The sequence below is a fragment of the Ursus americanus genome, chromosome 11 (assembly GCF_024610735.1).
Source record: "Ursus americanus isolate L20-20 chromosome 11, mUrsAme1.1.p, whole genome shotgun sequence".
In the NCBI taxonomy this organism is placed as follows: domain Eukaryota; kingdom Metazoa; phylum Chordata; class Mammalia; order Carnivora; family Ursidae; genus Ursus; species Ursus americanus.
The window spans coordinates 34,266,077-34,285,910 of record NC_142137.1 but is presented as its reverse complement, the minus strand read 5'-3'; the positions used below and the strand labels follow the sequence as shown (position 1 = coordinate 34,285,910).

At 39.4% G+C, this 19,834-nt stretch overlaps 2 protein-coding genes across 5 annotated transcripts in view; one reads left to right on the top strand and one right to left on the bottom strand.

The window, feature by feature from the left end:
* The window catches only part of MCM9 (minichromosome maintenance 9 homologous recombination repair factor), a 99,942-nt gene that overhangs the window by 25,243 nt on the left and 54,865 nt on the right, over positions 1 to 19,834 (top strand). The window lies entirely within an intron of this gene.
* On the bottom strand, positions 1,450 to 14,260 carry ASF1A (anti-silencing function 1A histone chaperone). 2 transcript variants are annotated; one of them, XM_045798557.2, is made up of 4 exons: positions 13,800 to 14,260; positions 8,152 to 8,267; positions 3,679 to 3,855; positions 1,450 to 2,547 (listed from the first exon to the last, which is right to left on the bottom strand). In XM_045798557.2, the coding sequence occupies exons 1-4, from the start codon at positions 13,906 to 13,908 to the stop codon at positions 2,335 to 2,337; spliced, it is 615 nt and encodes a 204-aa protein (XP_045654513.1). In that variant the 5' UTR covers positions 13,909 to 14,260; the 3' UTR covers positions 1,450 to 2,334. The 2 variants fall into 2 exon arrangements, with proteins under 2 accessions (XP_045654513.1, XP_087721549.1); XM_087865423.1 differs by lacking the exon at positions 13,800 to 14,260 and adding an exon at positions 13,564 to 13,765.

Here is a 19,834-nt window from a genome sequence, read left to right as displayed (position 1 = left end):
CAGTTCAGGGCGTCAAAACCAGCACTTTAAAAGTGAAATACAATGAAAGATACCAAAATATACTGCACATATTAAAGATGCACTATATGGGTGCATTTTCATGAAAATTAACATAAATACTTGTGTTACAGGGTCATACTTTTTCCCCCCTTAAATCAGGGATTACAGTAAAAAGTTTTGAAAATTGCTCCCATAGACTTTCTTGGTAAAATTAGAAACCCCACATCTTAAAACCAAATAAGACCACATGGAAGCCTAAGGTTATAAATGAACAAATGCATGCATGTTCCTCAGATTTCCTGAATGTTTTCTTAGCAACTGATATCCTCACTCCTTCCAGCCTACTTGCTTCTCTCTTCTGTGGCATAGGTAATTGGTTCGAGTTTATCTTTTCATGACAGAGCTATTTACTATGATCAAAAAGGAGAAAAACTCTTCCAAATATTTTAGCTATAATTCAGATAGTGTCTATAAATGAAGCTAAACAGGGAAAATAAAACCCCCGTGCTATAGCTTCTTAGCCCCTAATGTCTGAATTCTAAATCTTATAGAATCATAAAAATTTTAAGAGATGACTTAAAAACTAAGTCTTATCCTTTTGTGAAAATTACCTATCCGTTTACAAATTGATGTAAAAACCTAACCCTGTGTCAGTACAAATCAGTCATTATAATTAGAATAAAAACTCAGCAGTAAATTGCTTTATTTGGTAATTTGGCTTATATATGCTTTATTTCTAATAAGCACATATCTTGTTCTTGTTATATTAACCACTGAGCTCTTTGTTGGAAAATTTTATTTTTATTTTCATTTTAATATTTTAACATTTTCCTTTAATTGCAATTAGACAAAAATGAAATTTTCTTCATATAGTTTTAACAGTTGGATGTATTTTATTTTAAAAATCTGTGAACTAGTTAGTGGACAGTATTTTAATAATCTGGTATATTAAATTTTAAAGTTCAACATTTAGCAAAATTTTGCTTCACAAATTCTTTTTTAGAATGACAGGAAATATATACAACTTAGAATCCATATTCAAACAAATGCCCTTTTCCCTTCCTCAAAATAATAGCTTTAAAAAGTGCAGTATAAAAGTTTTAGATATGAAGGCACTGCATAACTGCATCATATGGCTAATGTCTTGCTTAGCAGCAAGAGTAATGAGAATATTCTACACTTAATTTAATGAAGCATAAGAAACTTTGAGGAAGGACCTAGCTCTCATCAAAGAAAAAGAACCTTTTGGCCCACTTAGTTAATGGATTCCTTTCCAAGATTGCTTTTAAAAAACTTATCTGGAAAGACTATCTAAAATATATCAACCACAAATATGCCTAATCTTATTCTGCATGAGTGTCAAGGGATATGGAGAAGAGTACCACATGTGTGAAAATATATATATTTCCAAAATAGTGACTTATCTATTATGATAAAGCTAAATACACCTTCCCAAATCCACTGTTTTTTTAATAAATGCTGCCAACAACAGATGATCTACCAAGTCAATTTTGAAGAGTTAAGTTCATAGTATTTTTACAAATCTCACGAATAGGTCTAAGTCATTATAATATCCTATTCTTAAACTTAGCGAGTTTATATCTACTCTTGACATGTTGAATTCACTGGCTAAAAATGATGTATGATTCAAAGAGTACTCTTATGTCCTAAACTGTTATAAAACAAAAACCATAGCGAAAGGACCTAAGAACAATTAACCACATTTGTTATCATCTTAGAAACCAAACTGAATGCTGTCTAACCTTCCATGTAATAGCAGCCATGAGAGGCTTCAAGGTGGCCTAGAAAATCAGGTCCTAAAGTTCACGGTAGCATATAGTTGACTTCAAATCCCTTCTTTAAGGACATGACAAAAAAAGAATGGAAATTTGCCCTTCACATTAAACCAAACTATTTATCACAGGAAGAAACATTTTAGTTGAAGTCAGAAGTTTGTTTTTCTGAAGGCCAGTAAAGTAGTGGTCCAAAGATTATTATCCAAAAGGCTAAGACAGCTTTACAACCTGGTCTAATGATTTATATTTTTCTTTATAAGTGCTTTAATTACATATAGAGGAGAAGAAAATAATATATATGTTTTAATCAGATTAGTTTCAGAACAAATAAAATAACACATTAGAGAAAAAAATTACTTAAAAATAGTTGTATTTATATTCCACAATTTGCTCAAATACTGGTTTTCTTATAAACTTTCTACAGGATGTTTTTAAACAAATTCTTCACATTGTGTCTTGACTATGTACTTACGGAATTTCAGGGAAATAGTTCTGTGTGTTTTTATAGCTTAATTTGTACTAAAGGGATGGCAGGTGGTCACATGCAGTCCATATGGGATTCTAACATGACATTTAGTGAGTTTTCTGACGTGGACCATCCCTTTGATGCTGAAGGTAATGCATCTGTTGAAAGAAGTGATTGTAGATTTGGATTACTGCTCTCTGCATCTTCCAGTTTCTCTGTGTTATCTTCCCAATTAATGTGGAATCTTGTGACTCTGGGATTAGATGCCAAAATGTTCCTTTGAAGCTAAAGGAAGAAGGAAATATATAAATAGAAAACATTAAGAAAGTTAGATACCACATACAAATAGGAGCTTAATAAAATGGTTCTTTAAATCAGTACTCCTAAATGGCTAAGTTCATACACAAAGGCATAAAATTAAGTAAAGCACCTTTAACATAACTAATGCACAAGGACTAGGGCTACAGCAAAAAAAATTATTTTAGCCTAATGGAAATAGGATATGGAAAATCTGAGGGAATTCATCCAGATCATTTACTAACCGACAAAATACTAACCCCCTTTATACTTCTGTTTCCTAAAAGGAATCTTTTCTTTTTTGAGGGTGAATTCTTCACAGGACACTTTATCTAACTAGTATGCTTTTTAGATTGATGTGGTGTCTCTTCAGTAATATTTTCAAAGAAAATAAAAATCTCCCCAAATATAACTTCTTATTATTAGTGGTTTCCTACCTTTTAATTATTATGGTTCATTCTCAGAAACAGTATTCTAGTTTTTTGTTTGTTTTTTGCTATACAAGGTGCCATGTAGGTAACTAATACACTGAGTCACTGGAAGGTTCCATACTGGGATTAAATATTCCAGCCTAATTTTCAGAAAGAACATTCCATTCTACTCCCATGTAATTTTTCTTGCATGATCGGGCAGATGGAGTGTTCAATCTCACATTAAGTCACCAGTTACTAAACTGTTACAGGTCCCAGTGAAAAATCATAAAATAGGAAGTATTTCTGAGAATCTGTATTTCTGAAGCACAGGTTTCAACTTCTCACTCAGAAGCTGTTTTCCATATCCAGAAATACTTAAGACCTTTGATTTAACCTCTAAGACATAATCATGTATGGGAAATGCCATAGGGAAAGTTGTAAACAACTATCTGTTTCTTATAGGAGGCACTTTCAACTTTCTAAACCATCAGAGAATGAAGGTGCCTGACCAACATTAATGACTAATGATTCGTCAGGAGGTAGGGTCTGAGGTCAAGTATGGGAACAGAATGGTTAGTTTCCCCAGTTGGCACAAGGACCTCAAATTGATTTTGTCTCCAAACTATTTTCATAATATATTATGAAATGGTACCTACTTAAATAAAGTATAGTAAAAGTAATGAAAAAGGAATAGTCAGAACATTACCTTAGAAAAGTCCGGTTTTACTGGCGGATTTTCCCTTAGTTCTGTCTCAGTATATTCATTATTTACATAATAGCCAACTCTAATAAATTCTTGACCTCGATAGGTGCATGTAATTAGCACAACTGTTACACCTACTGCATCTGCATCTGGAATGAGTCCTGGATTAGGTGCATCAGCCTAGAATAATTTAAAAAGAAAAGAAACACATCACAAAAGGCTGTTAACTGCAAGCAAGACTGGAGTTTTGGTTACCTTGAGCACCATCAGTTAAGGGCAGAGCAAGAAAAACTTGGAAATCATACTGGGAAGGCAAATGCTCATTTTTGAGATTGACTTATAGTCAGAAAATAGAGTTCAAAAATTTCTCCACAGTATACCTAATTACTCTGTGCACCTAAAAACGTCACTACTTTTTATAGGAAGGTAAGTCTAGCCAGACTGTGTGATAGTTCATGAGGGATTATACAATGTTCAATTATAAAACCTTTTATAAAATATAGCAAACAATTGAGCCATAATCTAATTGATTCCAGTCATAATTTCCAGTCATAATTTTCAAACCTAAATTAGTAAGTATTCAATGATCTCCACACAGCCTGTTGGCAGCAAACATTTATTATATTAGTTTCTTATACTCAGGACACATATTCTCACACCCACTCTCCCACCCTGCACAGATAGTCTAATAGTAAGTTAATACAAGACTGAAAATGGAACAGAAATAGCTCTACAGCAGATTTTCAAAAATATTAATCGTCTATTGTGAATGACTTTGATAGGCACTAAAATATAGTATACTACTTAAACCACACATACTATGGAAATACAATGAAGGTAAAGATTGGTTTAAGCAGATACACTTAATGACATTGTTTTGAATCAAGCTGCTGAATCTTGAGGAATGCAGAAGGTGAAGCAAGTGAGCTGGAGAAGGCTAACAGCTTGAGCAAAGGCTAGGGTCCTCTCCATGGCAGTGCGCGAGGCAGTAAGGAAACTGGTTGCAAGGAGTCATGGGCTGAGGGAGAGTGACAGTATCTGAGTGTGACCTGAGGCAGCCATTCTGAGTGGTGAATGGATGAAGCTCATTCCCAGCAGATTAGCTTACTCTTCTTGCCAGGACACTAAAGAACATCCCTGGGCCTGAGTGAATACTTCAGCCAGTGCCATAGCTTGGGAACACCTCTGGCTGACATTCTCAATCAGGCCGTTATCATCAAAGACTAATGATTATTGTGTACCTACCACATGTAGATGGTACAAAAAGGTACACAATATCCATCTAGTCTAAAACATCAACCTAGGCTAAAAATTTCAGTACCCTTTCTTCCCTACCTCCCATATCCAGCCAGTCTCAACATTTCTCATCTCTGAAGATTCAGCTCATGTCTTCTCTTATCTGGAATACTGCTGAAACTTTCTAACTAGGATCCCACAGCTCGCTTGCTATTTGCACCACTGCCAACGTTAGCTGGGCAAAGATCCATTCCTGTTCCTTCACCAGTTTTTAAAAACTCCAGATGATTACTCCATTTCTTAGATGAAAATCTGTTCTTTAATTTCATTTATAAGGCCCTTCACAATTTGTCTTCAACCATTCACATTCCCTTTAATTCTACACCTCTTAGTCTTATTCTAGGATTAGAGTTCTTTAAAATGTAGTGGTAATCTTTCATGCCTCTGTGCCTTGCATATACCATTCTCTTGGCCTGTATCGTTCTTCCCTAACATCCTAAAAAATTCATATTTCTAAATTTGCATGAAATGTATCCTTAGTGAAGCCCTTTCTTTTTTAAGTAGACTCCATGCCCAGTGTGGAGCCTAACATGGGGCTTGAACTCAAAACCCTGAGATCAAGACCTGAGCTGAGATCAAGAGTTGGACACTTAACCAACTGAGCCATAGAGGTGACTCCAGTGAACCCCTTTCTGATTCAGAAGGTAGAATTAATAATACTGTTTTTGCACTTAAAATTACTTGACACCCATCCTCTACTAATATATGTCCAATAATATAAATAAATATGTTTACCCTTCAGTCTTTGCTGGGATTCTAAGCTTTTTCCTGGACAGAAGTTCTGTCCATTTCATCTTTATAATCTCATGTCTGGCACAGCTCTGGGCACACAGTACATCTGTAGTATTTTGAAATTCATTCATAACTCAATTCCTGACATGAAATAATTTGAGTAATCGGAGAGAGATCAACAGGAAGACTGAGGGCCTGAGAGTATGCTGTTTGTCTTATAGATCCTGTGCAACCCCTCCCCCCAGAGGGGTCAGGTTACTTCCAGGTTACCCAAAGAGATTCTAATGTTCTGGAAATGAGTGGAGAACTGGAAACAGAGGTAGTTCAGTACTGCTGTGGAAACCTTGCCCCCATAGTGCTTCCCATCCTCTCAGTAAATTGGTTCTATCCATGTTTGTGTTTTAAAATTTGTTTGCCAAAGGATTCAACTTGAGCAAATTCACATTCAAGTAGAAAAACTCATAGGCCTCTCACATCACTTCGGATGAAGTGATAGGTAGAGATTTTTAACTTCAACCGGCAGTACTAGGCAGATGTCTGGACATCTTCCTGCTAGCCTTTGACACACTCAGGAGAAAGGCGTGCTTATTCATGGCAGACCAAGAAAATACTATGGCAGTTTGTTTAAAGCACAAAACAAAAACTGTATTTTAGTCCCTTTTTGTTGATAATGGTGAATTTTGTAAAATGTACAGGGTGACCATCTGATTTAAATCGCATGGTGCTTTCTCTGTCCTTTTTGGCAACATGAACACTGATACCAAGGTAAAACTACTGGAAAATCACTGGAGGGAAATATTTTTGAATAAATTATTCACTCTAAGCCAAAAGCTTAAGAGTGTTCTTAACAACGTAAACACACAGAAAAGACATTTTAAGGATTTGTTTCAAAGTCAAAGGATTTATTTGTGGGTTTTATAGTAGCATAAAAAGGTGTATCACTACATGTCAATCCATGTTTCTTACCACATCGTGAATTATCATCAGTGAAGTATGGGTTTTCCAAACTTGTGGGTCAAAGCAAATGCTGCTTTTTTGTAATAATTTCAAGAACGTAAGGGAATAAAAATTTAGTTCTAATTATAGAAGTAGGGCGCTATTTGTCAGTGATGACACTTAACTGCTTTATTCCTCATTTAATCCTCATAACATTCTGATGAGGTATTATCCACATTTTATAGATGACTGGAGTGACTAAGGGAGGCTAGGGAGCCTAACGTCACATGTGTCTAATAAGCAACAGAGCCAGGATGTGAATGAAGCAGGTCTTTAACTGCAGTGCTTTCCTCTACACATTCTCTGGTACCCACATCTTTCACCAAGGTTATGCACTCACACAACTCATGTTAATAGCACTTTTAATGAGTAGATTTGAACTAATATATTTGAGCTTTTCTTAACCATTTGTTTAAACATAGTAAATTATTTGTCGGTTTTTAATAAAAAGCACTAAGACTAGGAGACCAGGATTCCGAAATCTGTGTTTAGGAGAGGGGATGGATGGGTAGCAGCTCTAGAGATACCATATGTTTATAATTCCTGGCCCATATCTGATGGGATTAGCTGACCAACAGTATTCATTTAAATTGGTCCCATCTGTGAAATGAGAAAAAAGGGAGTCGGGGATAGAAGAGGTAATTTTCTTTCCTGATGAAGTGAAGTCTTTTCAGTAGGTTCTACTCAACTAGGCTCTGTTGTATAGAAATACTTGTAACAAAATTAATTGTTTTGTTTTGTTTTAAACCTATGGATACTCTTTGGGCTACTTATAAATATCTCCCTATAATAAGCATGGATAATTGAGAAGTGACTGAATAGCTTTATAAAACAATTTAACATGGATTAAAAGAAGTAACACTTTGAATACAGAAGACAGTGTCTAAAGCCTTGGCACAGACCCAAATACTGTCAGTGATATCCAAGAACATAATTTGTATTAGAATTTCCCCTAACAAATAATAGAGCAGTAGATTTGTAACAGTAATCCTCTATAGTATGTGTAGATTAGATGCTTTAGTAAACCACTGGACCTTAGTTCCAATTATTCAAGCAGCATACTTATTAACCTAGCTCAATTACTGATTATGCTGAAATAAAGTTGTGTGATCATTACTCCTAATGGCTGAAACGATAAACTGAAGATGCCTATTACTAACTATACCAGTTAGTAGTATACACTGACTCCCTGTATTGGGCTGCTGGACAGCCACCCTGAAAGTCTGATACTATAGGACTATTCACAGGAAGAGCCCCAAATTAACCACCATGTGTGCCATGACACTGTAAGCTTTACTGCATGCTGTGCAAACTCTGGAGTAAACATCACGTTAACCTTTCACAGCATACAGCAGAAGCAGAGTGATTTAACCCAAAAGGAAATGGATAAGGACCATGAGATAATAGTTTAGAAACATATTTGGCATACATATTTACCAAGAATAATCTTACCTGAAATACAAACATATGCCTTCCTGCGGGAACAGGGCCCACTAAAACAGAGTCTAAAACTTGGTCGTATTCTTCACTTTCTGCAGAGCCCACATAGATAATTTTCCATTCCAAGTCTAGGGTTAAAAACCAAAACATTATTTCATATTCAATAATTACATTATGAGATGATCTCAAAAACCCTTTTAATGTCCACTTAAGCCATGTAGTGGCTGCTAAAATTGGCTTCTCATGGCAGAAGATCCAGAAAGGTATTGAATTGCTCCTTATAAAATTCTTACATTTCTTACCGGAGTTTCTCAAAATGTTCGTTTGTGAAACACTAGTCCCTGGGCAGGGCTCCTCACAAACAAAACAACATGGCCAAAAACTTGGGAAATGCTACAACCTTGTCTTGAGGATACATAAAGCACACTGGCAGAGTAAGTGTTCTGAGACTTCTTCAGTAAAGAACACCAGTAACATTAATCCAGCATTTCCTAAGTTTGTTCACTGTGAAATCCCTCCCCTTTTTACATGTCATCTTTTAACAAGCTACTAGCACACTTTGGAAGGGCTGCCCCATATTATGATCCAGATTATCAGAGGGCTCCAAAGTGGGGAAAATCATTATTAGCAAACTTCCCTTGTGGCTCACAAATAAGGGGCTTCAGCTCATCAACTGTCAAAGGGACCACAGTCAGGTTTTTTCCTCATGACACCTCTTCATGTCGTAGGTGAGGAAACCAAGGATCCTTATAACCGCTTGATACAGGAGTATAGGTGGTGGGAACAGGCATGAGGAGGAATAAGATACACTAAAGTGCAACCCAAGACATTCTATGCAATTTAATTGTTATATGTAATTCAGCTTTCATTAAGCACCTTTTACAGAGGGCTCTGCTACAAGAGCCCAGAGATGAGTAAAACGACTGCTCTTTCAAAGGAGCCACCACCAATTTAGTAGGGGGAGGAAGACAACTGCAAATACAGATCACCTCTGAGACCTTCTGGTCCTCCTAAGGTGTTTAGGACTGTGCAGCCTGCCTCTTGGATTCACTACACCAGGGCTACGGCTGCACTCCCAGAGGGTTGTTTCTAAGTCATGCGTTGAGAATCTACTTAGTGCTACCATCGTATTCCCATTTCTATGTGATTGCGTAGATATTTTTGTTCCCTAAATAGATAAGAAATAGTATAGGTACTACTTATTCATTCTGTATGATAAACTGCAATTTACTGAAAAGCTTTAGATTTATTCTCTAAGTCAGCAGTCATTTTCTGAGGACCTATTATGTATTTATTTCATGGCTCTGTCCTAGACCACTTATATTTCCATCTTCTAGCACATTTCCAGATGCAAGTTCCCTGCATCTGTCATCTCACGAGATCATCTATTTGTTGATGAAGATTAAAAGAGGAAAGGAGCAATACTGAATATCTAGTTAGAAGGAATAGCAAGTATCTAGAAGTAGGGCATGCTTAGCTTGCGCAAGAAAAAGCAAGGAGGCCAGGGCTGGTGCAAATTGAATAAAGGGGAAAAGAACTGACCATTAGATTGGGTGTGAGGGGCATGGCCAGATTATGCAAAGTTTTAAAGACCATCATTAAAGACTTCTGACTTTTATACTGAGTGGCATGTGAAGCCATTGGGAGGGTTCTGATTGGGAGGGTAACATCCAAATTGCATTTTAGAAGGATCTTTTTGGATCCTGTGTTCAGTATGGACTGTAAGACGATGAGGGGAAAAACAGGTGGATATTTTAAGGCATGAGGCAAGAACTGATGGTAGCTTGGACCACATGTAGCTATGGGGATGAGAAGCAGTCACACTCTGGATAAATCTTGAAGATAAAGGCAGCAAGAGTCACCTTTTTTGCAAGGGGTAGGGGATTAGTTTTGGACATATTAAGTTTGAGATATCTACTAGATAAATATCAATGACATAGGAAACCCAAAAGCTAAGTGGAGAAACTTTAGACAGGAGTGTAAAGCCTACTAAACTAGCCAGGTGAGGGTAAGTCTGGTAATTGTCACGTGGACTTTTCACATTTTGTTCATTTCTTATGTATTTATTTGTACCAATACATATAGTGCTCTTGGCCTCCTAATTGGTATAAGGTAAGGTGGCATTTGTGGTCTGGCGTAGGAACATAGTCAGGAGTTATAAACTTATACCTACTTTGTGCTGGGCATTGGTCTTGCCAATATCACACCTGTTACTTAAATCTCAACAGCTTTACCATACGGATTTAATTATACTATTATGCAAACAAGAAAGCTGAGGCTCCAAGAGGCTAAGTAATCTACCCTAATTCACAGAGCTAGCAAACCAAAGAATCGGAACCCAAGCTATGTTTCTGCAACTCCAAAGCCTGGGCTCTTTCCAAAACCGAAACTAGGAAGGTAATTCTTCCGTTTCTGGCTCTCAAATGAGTAGTGGAATAAAGGAACTTAATGGAGGGGGGGTGGAGGGAGATTGATGAGGACAGAGGCCATGGAAAGATAATCTACCCTTAAGGAGCACAGGCTGTAACTCAGTGAACACCTGTACCTTAATTTTTATGCTAATGGGATCCTTGCTGTAGCTACTGAGTTTAAAATGCTCAGTAACTTATTGATAATTAGCATCAGTTGTCTTATTCTTAGTATTTTTTTTTTTAACGCCGCTTTCATTCCCCTGTCCTCTGTATTCGAAGGAGGAAGCGATAGAATCAGATGCACAGGTTCTCTGTTGGAGTTTATTCATTTATTTAAAAACTTAACTAATTGTTTCATTTAATCATGGTAACCCCAGTCTGCAAGTATCTGCATTTATGGTCAGGAGTGAGGGAAGTCACCAAGGGAATTTTAAACTAATTACCCTACTTGGGAAGATCTGTGATTAGTGTGTAAAATATGTAATCTTTGGGATTTAGAACAAGCCTGAAGTTTAAAAGCAGAATCACCATGTTCAATTCTGGTACACTGTGAAGGTTCAACTGACAGTAGCTTGTAATTATTGATATTGACCAACTTAAAAAAAAAAATGGCTCCATTCTGTTAGAGAAACAAAGAATCAGCCGTCTACAGAGGGCATAAGATTAGCAGGTAGGTAGGTCAATCAAAACTTGTACAAGCTTGGGAACCATCAGATCAAACACATCCTGGTCTCCTGTCAAGTATGAAAAATGGTGGCCAACCTGTGGCTTGGGATTTAAGACAAAATTATGAAGTGAAAATTTCTCTTCAGAATATTCTGTAGTTTCATTTTAAGAATAGATTTTTTAAAAGAACTGTAATATAAAAGTATGGAACTTATAAGAAGCTTTTGCTAAATAAACTCAATTTCCTTAATCCACATAGCCTCTAGATGGAGTATACAAGCATGGCACCTTTTTGAAAGATTCCTTTGCAGCTTCAGTATGACTCAGCTTAAACTCTTTTGAAAAATGCTAAATGACCAGTATAAGTGCCCTAGGAAGAGGTGTACAAGTGGAAGTAAGTGTATTGTTGATACTGGTATCATAAAAACTCTGACGTGATTCAGGTGAGTTCTGAATAGATGCCAGTTAAAAATGGAACATAATTCTGCTTCCGTGAATGGTGGGTTTCAACAATCCAATGTCAAAGCCCTGTAACATCCTGAATCATCTATCATCCTTGTCCAAAACTGGCTCTTAAAATGGAAGGCCTCACTTGAGAAATACCTATAATTTGAAGAACTTCTAAAGCTTAAGACATACAGTACTTTGGAATGGACTAATCAATGGTTTCTCTTGCATTTGCCCATTTTTATATGCAATTGGCAATAAAAAGGAAAACTTACTGTTGGGTATGAAAAATTGGCCTGGTAGCTGAAATGATTATAGTAGTACTCTGGGAAAGTAATCAAATGGTTTCAGAGTAATAAGAAAAATCCTCTTTAATTTTATTATCAGTGGCCTATTAGAAATTAGTTTAATAAATGAATGGTCTTTCAAAATGTGACCTACATATTTTATATATATGTGTGTGTATATATATATATATATATATATATATACACGTATGTATATATGCATGCATATATGCTTTACGTATGCATTAATACTTATTGGAAGAGTGTAGATTAAAGTGTTAATTATAATTAACAGGAGATGGTGGAAGGCATTTGAGTACAGAGGACTATTTATATATGTACGTACAACTTTTAAAAAGTTTATTCCAGTGAGCATGTATCGCTTTTATAATTTGAAAACTTTAACATCCTACATAAAATACGTTTTGTGGAGATTAAAAACTAATTTTTAAGTGAAATGCTTTATATACCATGATTGGCATAATTTTAAGTGCATTTTTTGTTAAATATACTTGTAAGTTCAAATACGTATGTCGCCTATTAAATTGTAAAATTACCATTGATGAAGTTAAATTTTTTCTCCTCAAATTTTGAAAGGGAAGCACTGGATTATTTTAATAAAATCTAACAGCAAAGATAAAAACCTTGGTAAGTTTAAGCTTTCTAAATATGTATTAATGTACATAATAAAAATACCTTTGGAGACCTTAAAACAAACTTAGAAAAAATTGCAGTGATTTTTGCATTGCTATCAGGACTTTACCTTTTATTTCCTAGCCCACTTTTATGTATTATGCTGTGGGTGTTTGGATGTGGAGTTATTTTAATTAGATTTCAACACGTTCCTGAAGTAAAGTCTTTTCTCAGACTACTGAGAAGCCAGTGATTAAGTCCTGGAAATTATCTCAGTGTTTTACTTATTTCTGCTCTTGGGTTAAATGTAACTTTCTAGCCTAGCAGTATTTTTCTTCCTGAGAGAGAGGACAGAAGGTTTCCGTCATTACGGAACAGGAGTCCACGCCAGTCGGGGCGAGCCTGCGCGCCAGCATCCCCGGGCGCCCCGAGCATGCCGGGCGCCCCGAGCATCCCGGGCGCCGACCCGGGAATGCCGCGGGGGAGCACCCGCCGTCCCCGGGGAGCGCCGGCGCCCGGCCCGCGGCGCCGAGGGGCCGAGCCTGCGCCCGCCTCCCCCGCTGGTTGGTCCAGGGAGCCAGAAATCCGCGCGAGGACAGCCTAGCTCTCCTCCCCAGAGCGGCCGGGCACGGCCACCCCAGAGAGTAGGGCAACTCCAGTGTAAGCTCTAAAAATGGATTTGCCTCTCGCTCGGGGGCAGGAAGGTGGGCAGGCGGGGCGCCGTGTTCGTCACCCGCGGAGAGGAGGCGTCGTGACGCCGGGGTCGGTGGCCCAATTCTCTACTCTTGGTAAGATGGCTCCGCTGCTAACTCGCCGGCGCGACCACACACATGCCTCTCCCTTCCCAGCCTCTGTGCCGGGGCCGCGGAGGCCGTTCGCGGCGCAGGGCCAGCCCGGCGCGACCCCCGGCCGGCGCCGCGGGCGCGAGTGCGGGTCTCGCGAACCGCCCGCCCGCCAGACAAAGCTGACAACATGGCTACCTCCGCTCGAACAAGTTCCTCGCAAGTTGAGCCACGGCAAGCGCCCCGGCTGCGGCCGAACGCCGCGCGCGCCTCGGCGGCCGTCGTCCATCAACTTCAAGTTTCCCTCCGCAGAGCCGAGCCCGCCGCCCGTCCGGCGCCGAGCACCGGCCGCCCGCGCGAGGCCGGGCCCGGGAAACTTTCAACGTCTGCAGCCCGCAACTGACAGCCCGGCGGCGGGCGGGCGCCCGACTCACCTTCAGACAGGTCCTCGATGCACTCGAAGGTGATCTCGAACTGGAACGGGTTGTAGAAAGGAGAGGGGTTATCCAGCACCACTACATTGTTCACCTGAACCTTTGCCATATTTTGAAAAAAACACAAACAATGGGAACGGGGGCTTGTTGCGGCACAATAAAGTCCAGCGCGCGGCCGCTCGGGAGAGCGCAGACCCCCGCCCCGGCGCCTGCCCGACGTCGTGCAGCGGCGACTTGAGAAACTTTTTTTTCCTCTTTTTATTTACACGGGAGCACTCCACAGTGTTTTGCAGCTTTCCTATTTCACTAAACTACAGCCCATTCTGCTCTGATAACTAGCAGCGTTGCCCGCGATTGGCTGCACCCGAGCTCTGACCCTCCTCCTCCAGCGAGGGCCTCGGCGGCGAGCAAGATGGGCTCCCGCTCCCGGAATGGACTCGGAAACTTTAACTGCGGCTCCACCTGCTGGTGTGGATTAGGACAAAGGCGGAGAACAAAGTGAGTGGAATACGGGCTGGGAGGCCCGCGCGGAGGCCGCCGGCGGCGGCGGGGCGGGGGGAGGGCGGCGCAGGCCCCGCCCCCGGCCCGGCGGCTCCCGCGCCTCACGTCGGGCGTGGCCGCGGCGGGGCGGGGCGGGGTCGGAGGAGGCGTGGCCGCGGCGGGGAGGCGTGCTCGCGGCCGGCGAGGCGGCGGGAGGGCGCGATTCTGGGCGACGCCCGCCTCTCCGGTTTTTGCTTCGTGTGGTTTGTGCTTGGGCTTTTTTTTTTTTTCTTTTTTTTTTCTTTTAACGCTCTTTTTACATTAGTCCAACGGCTGTGCCGTCTCTCTACTGAATTTAGCAGCTGTGATTCGGCTGTCTACGCTGGGTTAGGTTCAACTGTCTACGTACAGGGTAACATTTTGGGGTAGAGAGAAGGGTTGGTTGCAGTGGAAATAAATTGTATGTTGTAGACCTCATGCCCGCTCGAAAGGAGCAAAGCCATTTTGGAAGTCTAGTTTTTGGTCAATATCTGCGTTTGGGCACTACGGCGCCGTTAGTTAGACAAAATGAAAGGTGAATAGAGGCTTTTCCACGCATACTTTGCTTGGAAAATCTGAAGAGGTAATATTTGGGCTGTACCTGGGTCTCGCGTTCTAATTTGGAAAGCCCTAGAATAAGAAAAAGATTTCTAGAGATGTGATCAGTTACACCCCAGGTTTCTGCCGTTTGGCAAGCATAACAGGAACATAAAAAGAGAAAATGGAAGTGTCAGGAAACCAAAGGGCAGAAAATATGGTAAGAAAGGGAAAGGAAGAGTAAAGAACACAGCAGCATACCAGGACATGTGATTTTCAAAAAATTATGACCTAAACTGTTAGTAAATAAATATTTGTGGCACTACAAACAAGTTTTGAGGAGTCTTTGCTTGATTCATCTGCATTCATGTCGATTCATTTATGCTGTTTGGCTACCATTGTGGGGAAAGGGAGAGGTTTTAACACATTTGTGGGGTTGTTGAGCCATTTTTGTTTACCTAGTAAGAGTGCTATAAAGCTTTCATTTATTACCTGCTGTTCATAAACCATTTTTTTTCCTTTGGTGTTTTGAGTGAAACAACTGAGCTTGGTTAATTAAATTCAGAGAAAATATTATTTCTTAAGTATTATCTGTGCTGAAAGAGTTGTTTCTTAGTATAGTGCCCAGGGTTTTGAGTTGTCATTCTTTGGACATTGTTCATACTTAAGTAGGTTGCTATTAATGTGGCTTTTTTATCTGCTGGTCTTTTGAAAGTTAATATGGCATAGATAATACCAGGCCTCCCCCAAATTTAGGAAAACTACTTAGAGCGGGGGTTCTCATTTTTTTGGCAGTGGATGAAACAGTAAACTAGGACCTACCAGAAAAGGTTTCCTCAAGTCCAGTTGTTTATGTGTATTAGACTGAATCTTAGTGTGGTGATAGATGCAGATTACTGTGACTGATAAACTGTATTCTCTTCTCACTCGTAGTAGTGCTGGTCCTAACACTAGCCAAGATAAAGTGTTAATTGCTACCTGCTACATGTATCATTAAGATACACTAGATATGTAAGATAAATGGCCATTTGAAGATTAAAACAGGACTCCCTTGAGAATGGTGCATATAGTTTTCTGATTATTGGAGACACTCTTAAAAGGATATTCTAATTCAGTTGCTTTATAAAAATGACATTATGGGGCGCCTGGGTGGTGCAGTCATTAAGCGTCTGCCTTCGGCTCAGGGCATGATCCCAGCGTTCTGGGATCAAGCCCCACATCAGGCTCTTCCGCTGGGAGCCTGCTTCTTCCTCTCCCATTCCCCCTGCTTGTGTTCCCTCTCTCGCTGGCTGTCTCTATCTCTGTCAAATAAGTAAATAAAATCTTAAAAAAAAAATGACATTATAAGCTTGGTAAAATAAATTGTATTTTGCAGTCTGACATAGGTATGTCATAATAAGGTACATGTTCCGTAAAACTTGATGCATCAAGAACTGAAAAGATCTACCTGGATACCACCAATTTGGCTTATTTTCTTTAAAACCTTTTGTTTAACATGTCATATACAGCAGTATTTAAGGGAAAACTGACCCTCCTTAATAGTCCATTGGAAGCCACAAGTACTGGCTCCAGCCTCTCATGTTTCCTGTCCTAACTCTTTATTATTGCTCCTCAAAAACATTAAAGAGCCTTGAGCACTTTCTCCAATAGTTTCTTTCTTCACTGTTGTCAATACTTTACAAGAAAGGTCAAAGGGATTCCCAGATGTGCCATCGCATATTTCAAAGTGAGCTGGTGTCTCATAGAGGGGAAAAAATTGTAAAAGCATCACTCTGGTTTCAGAGACAATCTATAAGATCTCTTGCTGGACAACTTTTTGGTGACTCTCAAACAGCTAACCATATTGTAACAGATGGGGCACCATGAGTGACTTCATTTATTAAGTACCCAAGGGGACCCATGTGATGCTTAGAGGGCTGCATAGAATACAGTCTCCAAAATTGCTTCTCGCTGTGCAGATTACATGGGGGAAGGATGGCTGAAAGAGATCATTTGGGTTCAAAGATGAGCAAAGCCTAAACTAGTGCCTCTCAGACAGAGATAAATGAACCTAGTAAACTATTGTTATAGGCTGAATTGTGTCCCCCCACCCCATTCATTTTGTTGAAGCCCTAATTCTCCAGTACTTTAGAATGTGACCGTATTTGGTGATAAGGCCTTTAAAGAAGTGGTTAAGTTAAAATGAGTTCCTTAAAGTGGGTCCTAATCCAATCTAACTGGTGTCCCTATGTGAGGAGGGAATATGGACATAAAAAGAGACACCAAGGGTAGCATACACAGAGAAAAGACCATGCAAGGTCACAACAAGAAAGCAGCTATTTGCAAGAAACTAACCCTGCTGACACCTTAATCTTGTACTTCTAGCCTCCAAAACTGTGAGAAAATACGTTTATATTGTTTAAGCTACCCAGGCTGGTATTTTGTTATAGAGGCCCTAGCAAAAGAATACAGCTATAATTATTTTCCCTCACAGTTAGGCTTATTTGGTAATCTAAGTGTATTTAATCCAGTTATTTGTCTGTTATCAAGTGCTTTCTGTGATGTGAAATGAGGTGGTCATTTAGCCATGCCAGTAGGTTGTGGCAGGGTGTGAAGTGGTGTGCAGTAGCTATTTAGAGAAAGTACCTACTGGTGTTGCCTACAACTTGAAATCTGAAGGGACAAGACGCAGCTTGCTTCCTTGCTCCAAAGCTCCTCTGCAGAGGGCTTCTAAGAATCTTAAACTTGAAGTTAAATTGAGGTCACACACAAAACAAGATGAAAGAGTGAATTAAAATGAACTAGAATTAAATTGAATTAAATTAAAATACATTGAATTAAAATGTATTATAACCAAGATTTGAATCAAGTCTCAGCTCCTGCCTGCTGCAGAAGTTATCATAGGAATGGGAATGCTAACCTCTTTTTTTTTTTTTTCAAATCCTGAATTTCCACCTGGGGTAATTATAGTAGCCCTATGTGTAATTCTCTTTAAAGAGACATTTGCATTATTGTCCTCATCTTTTAAAAAAATTCTCTTGTAAGGCTTGTTGTAGTATCTTTAGTTAAAGGGTTCCCAATTATTTATCAGTTATAGGATGTCAAAATTTAATTATAGTTTTCATCCTTTTTTTTAAAGATTTTATTTATTTATTTGTCAGAGAGAGAGAGCACAAGAAAGGGGAGCAGCAGGCAGAGGGAGAAGCAGGCTCCCTGCTGAGCAAGGAGCCTGATGTGGGACTTAATCCCAGGTCCCTGGGATCATGACCTGAGCTGAAGGCAGACGCTTAACCACCCAGCCAGGCATCCCTTAATGATAGTTTTAAATAAGATTTTCTATATAAATGTAGAATGTCAAGATTTGCTGGAGTTTACATTTCTAAAAGGAATAAATCCTACAATAATGATTTTAATAACTCATTATATAGAGAGAGCATTTATTATGTGAAATTGTACTAGGCTCTGTGGAATATTCAAAGACAGAACATACATAGACTTTATTGGGAAAATAACTATATAATCAAGTAAGTATGGTACAGAATAGAATGTGTTAGATGCAACTTTAACCACTTGTTAAAGTTCTGTGGGAGGCAAAATAGGGTATCACAATAAAGGCTATGTGTGTATGTGTGTGCATGTGTGTATAGTTTATGCACATATATGGTATATATGCATATATATGGTATTATGCTTTCTTTATCATTTGTAAAGAACTTTTAAATAACCTGCTTTTAAGCCTCGAAGCATCCTGTATGGTAGGAGGGTAAGGTGTTATCATTCCCACATTACAAATGAAGACACTGGCGCTCAGAAACCCGTTCCTTTCATTGCTGACCTAGCGCTTCTCTACTCCCTCTCCTCTGTCAGATATTTAAAGTGGTCTTTATGTATAGGAAAAGCAATTGGTATCATTTCCTGGAAGAATCCACAGGCTGGCAGACATGGGAGTAATGTCTTGATTAATGAACTCTTGAGGAACACAGCTCTATGAATGAGGTTAGCGCAGGTATATACTGGGAGTGAGAGGAGGCTCAGCCAAGGCAAAGCTATGGGAGTCTTCCCCTTGAGGCACTACAGAGGTCACGCCCCCTGCTGCAGAAGGGATGTCTGGGGGAGGATGGAGCTATGCATCCTAGAATGCCTTGCTGTACTTTTTAAGAGGTTTCCATACTGTTACATAAAGTATGACTCCCTCCCCCATTCGGTGTTCCACCTCATTAATAACATTTTCACTGTTTTGTGTTTATCGCTACCCATCATTAGGTTACAAATTTGTCGAAGATACAAACTGTCTGATCCCTTATCCATGACTGGACTCCACTCTAGAACACCCTTTGGATAGCCGTCAGTGACATCAGTCAGCTTTCTGAAGCAACATAATTATGTTTGTTGTTGACAGTTTGTTGAAGTTAGTATCATTATAGTGTTTCTCACCAGAAGAATATGAATGGAAATGCTTAATAATTATTTTCTATTTCTATCTAGCTTTTTACCATGTGTTCTTACCCCTCTAAATAAACGAAGCTCCTTCTAAATTCATCTTCCTCTTGAACTCAGTCTCTACTCATCCATCTTCCTTCATGTTTTACATTCAGTCCTTTTCTCTTTAACCCTCCACCTCTGTCTTCATCAGATGCTCTCTTTTCCCAATATCAGGAGAAATGTTGGTAAGTAGAGAAGGGACTCAAATCTTTAAAGCCTGTCTAGGCTAGAGCATTGCTCGCACAAAGCCACTGCTAAGCATAGCAGCGTTTCTAGTTGGTTACTATAGAGACCATCAGCATTAGATGGAGCCTCGCTTGATGGAAGCTAGGCAAGGAGGCTTCGTGAGATTGGAGGCCTTATATGCAGGGTCATGTGGAAAAGGCCAAAAACTGGAAAGGGTAGGAAGGGGAAAGTTTTCACAAATGAGCTAATAGGTAACTAATTGATAGATTTTAGGTTGGTACAATCTGTGCCTGCCAAAGCCTTGAATCCAGTGTATAAAGAATCTACTTCTA

Coding starts and splice junctions, on each gene's coding strand:
- ASF1A (XM_045798557.2), bottom strand. CDS start 13,908: ATGGCAAAGGTTCAGGTGAACAATGTAGTGGTGCTGGATAACCCCTCT. Junction 8,268..13,799: donor CATCGAGGACCTGTCTGAAG/GTGAGTCGGGCG, acceptor TTTTAACCCTAG/ACTTGGAATGGAAAATTATC. Junction 3,856..8,151: donor GGCATATGTTTGTATTTCAG/GTAAGATTATTC, acceptor AAATTATTCTAG/GCTGATGCACCTAATCCAGG.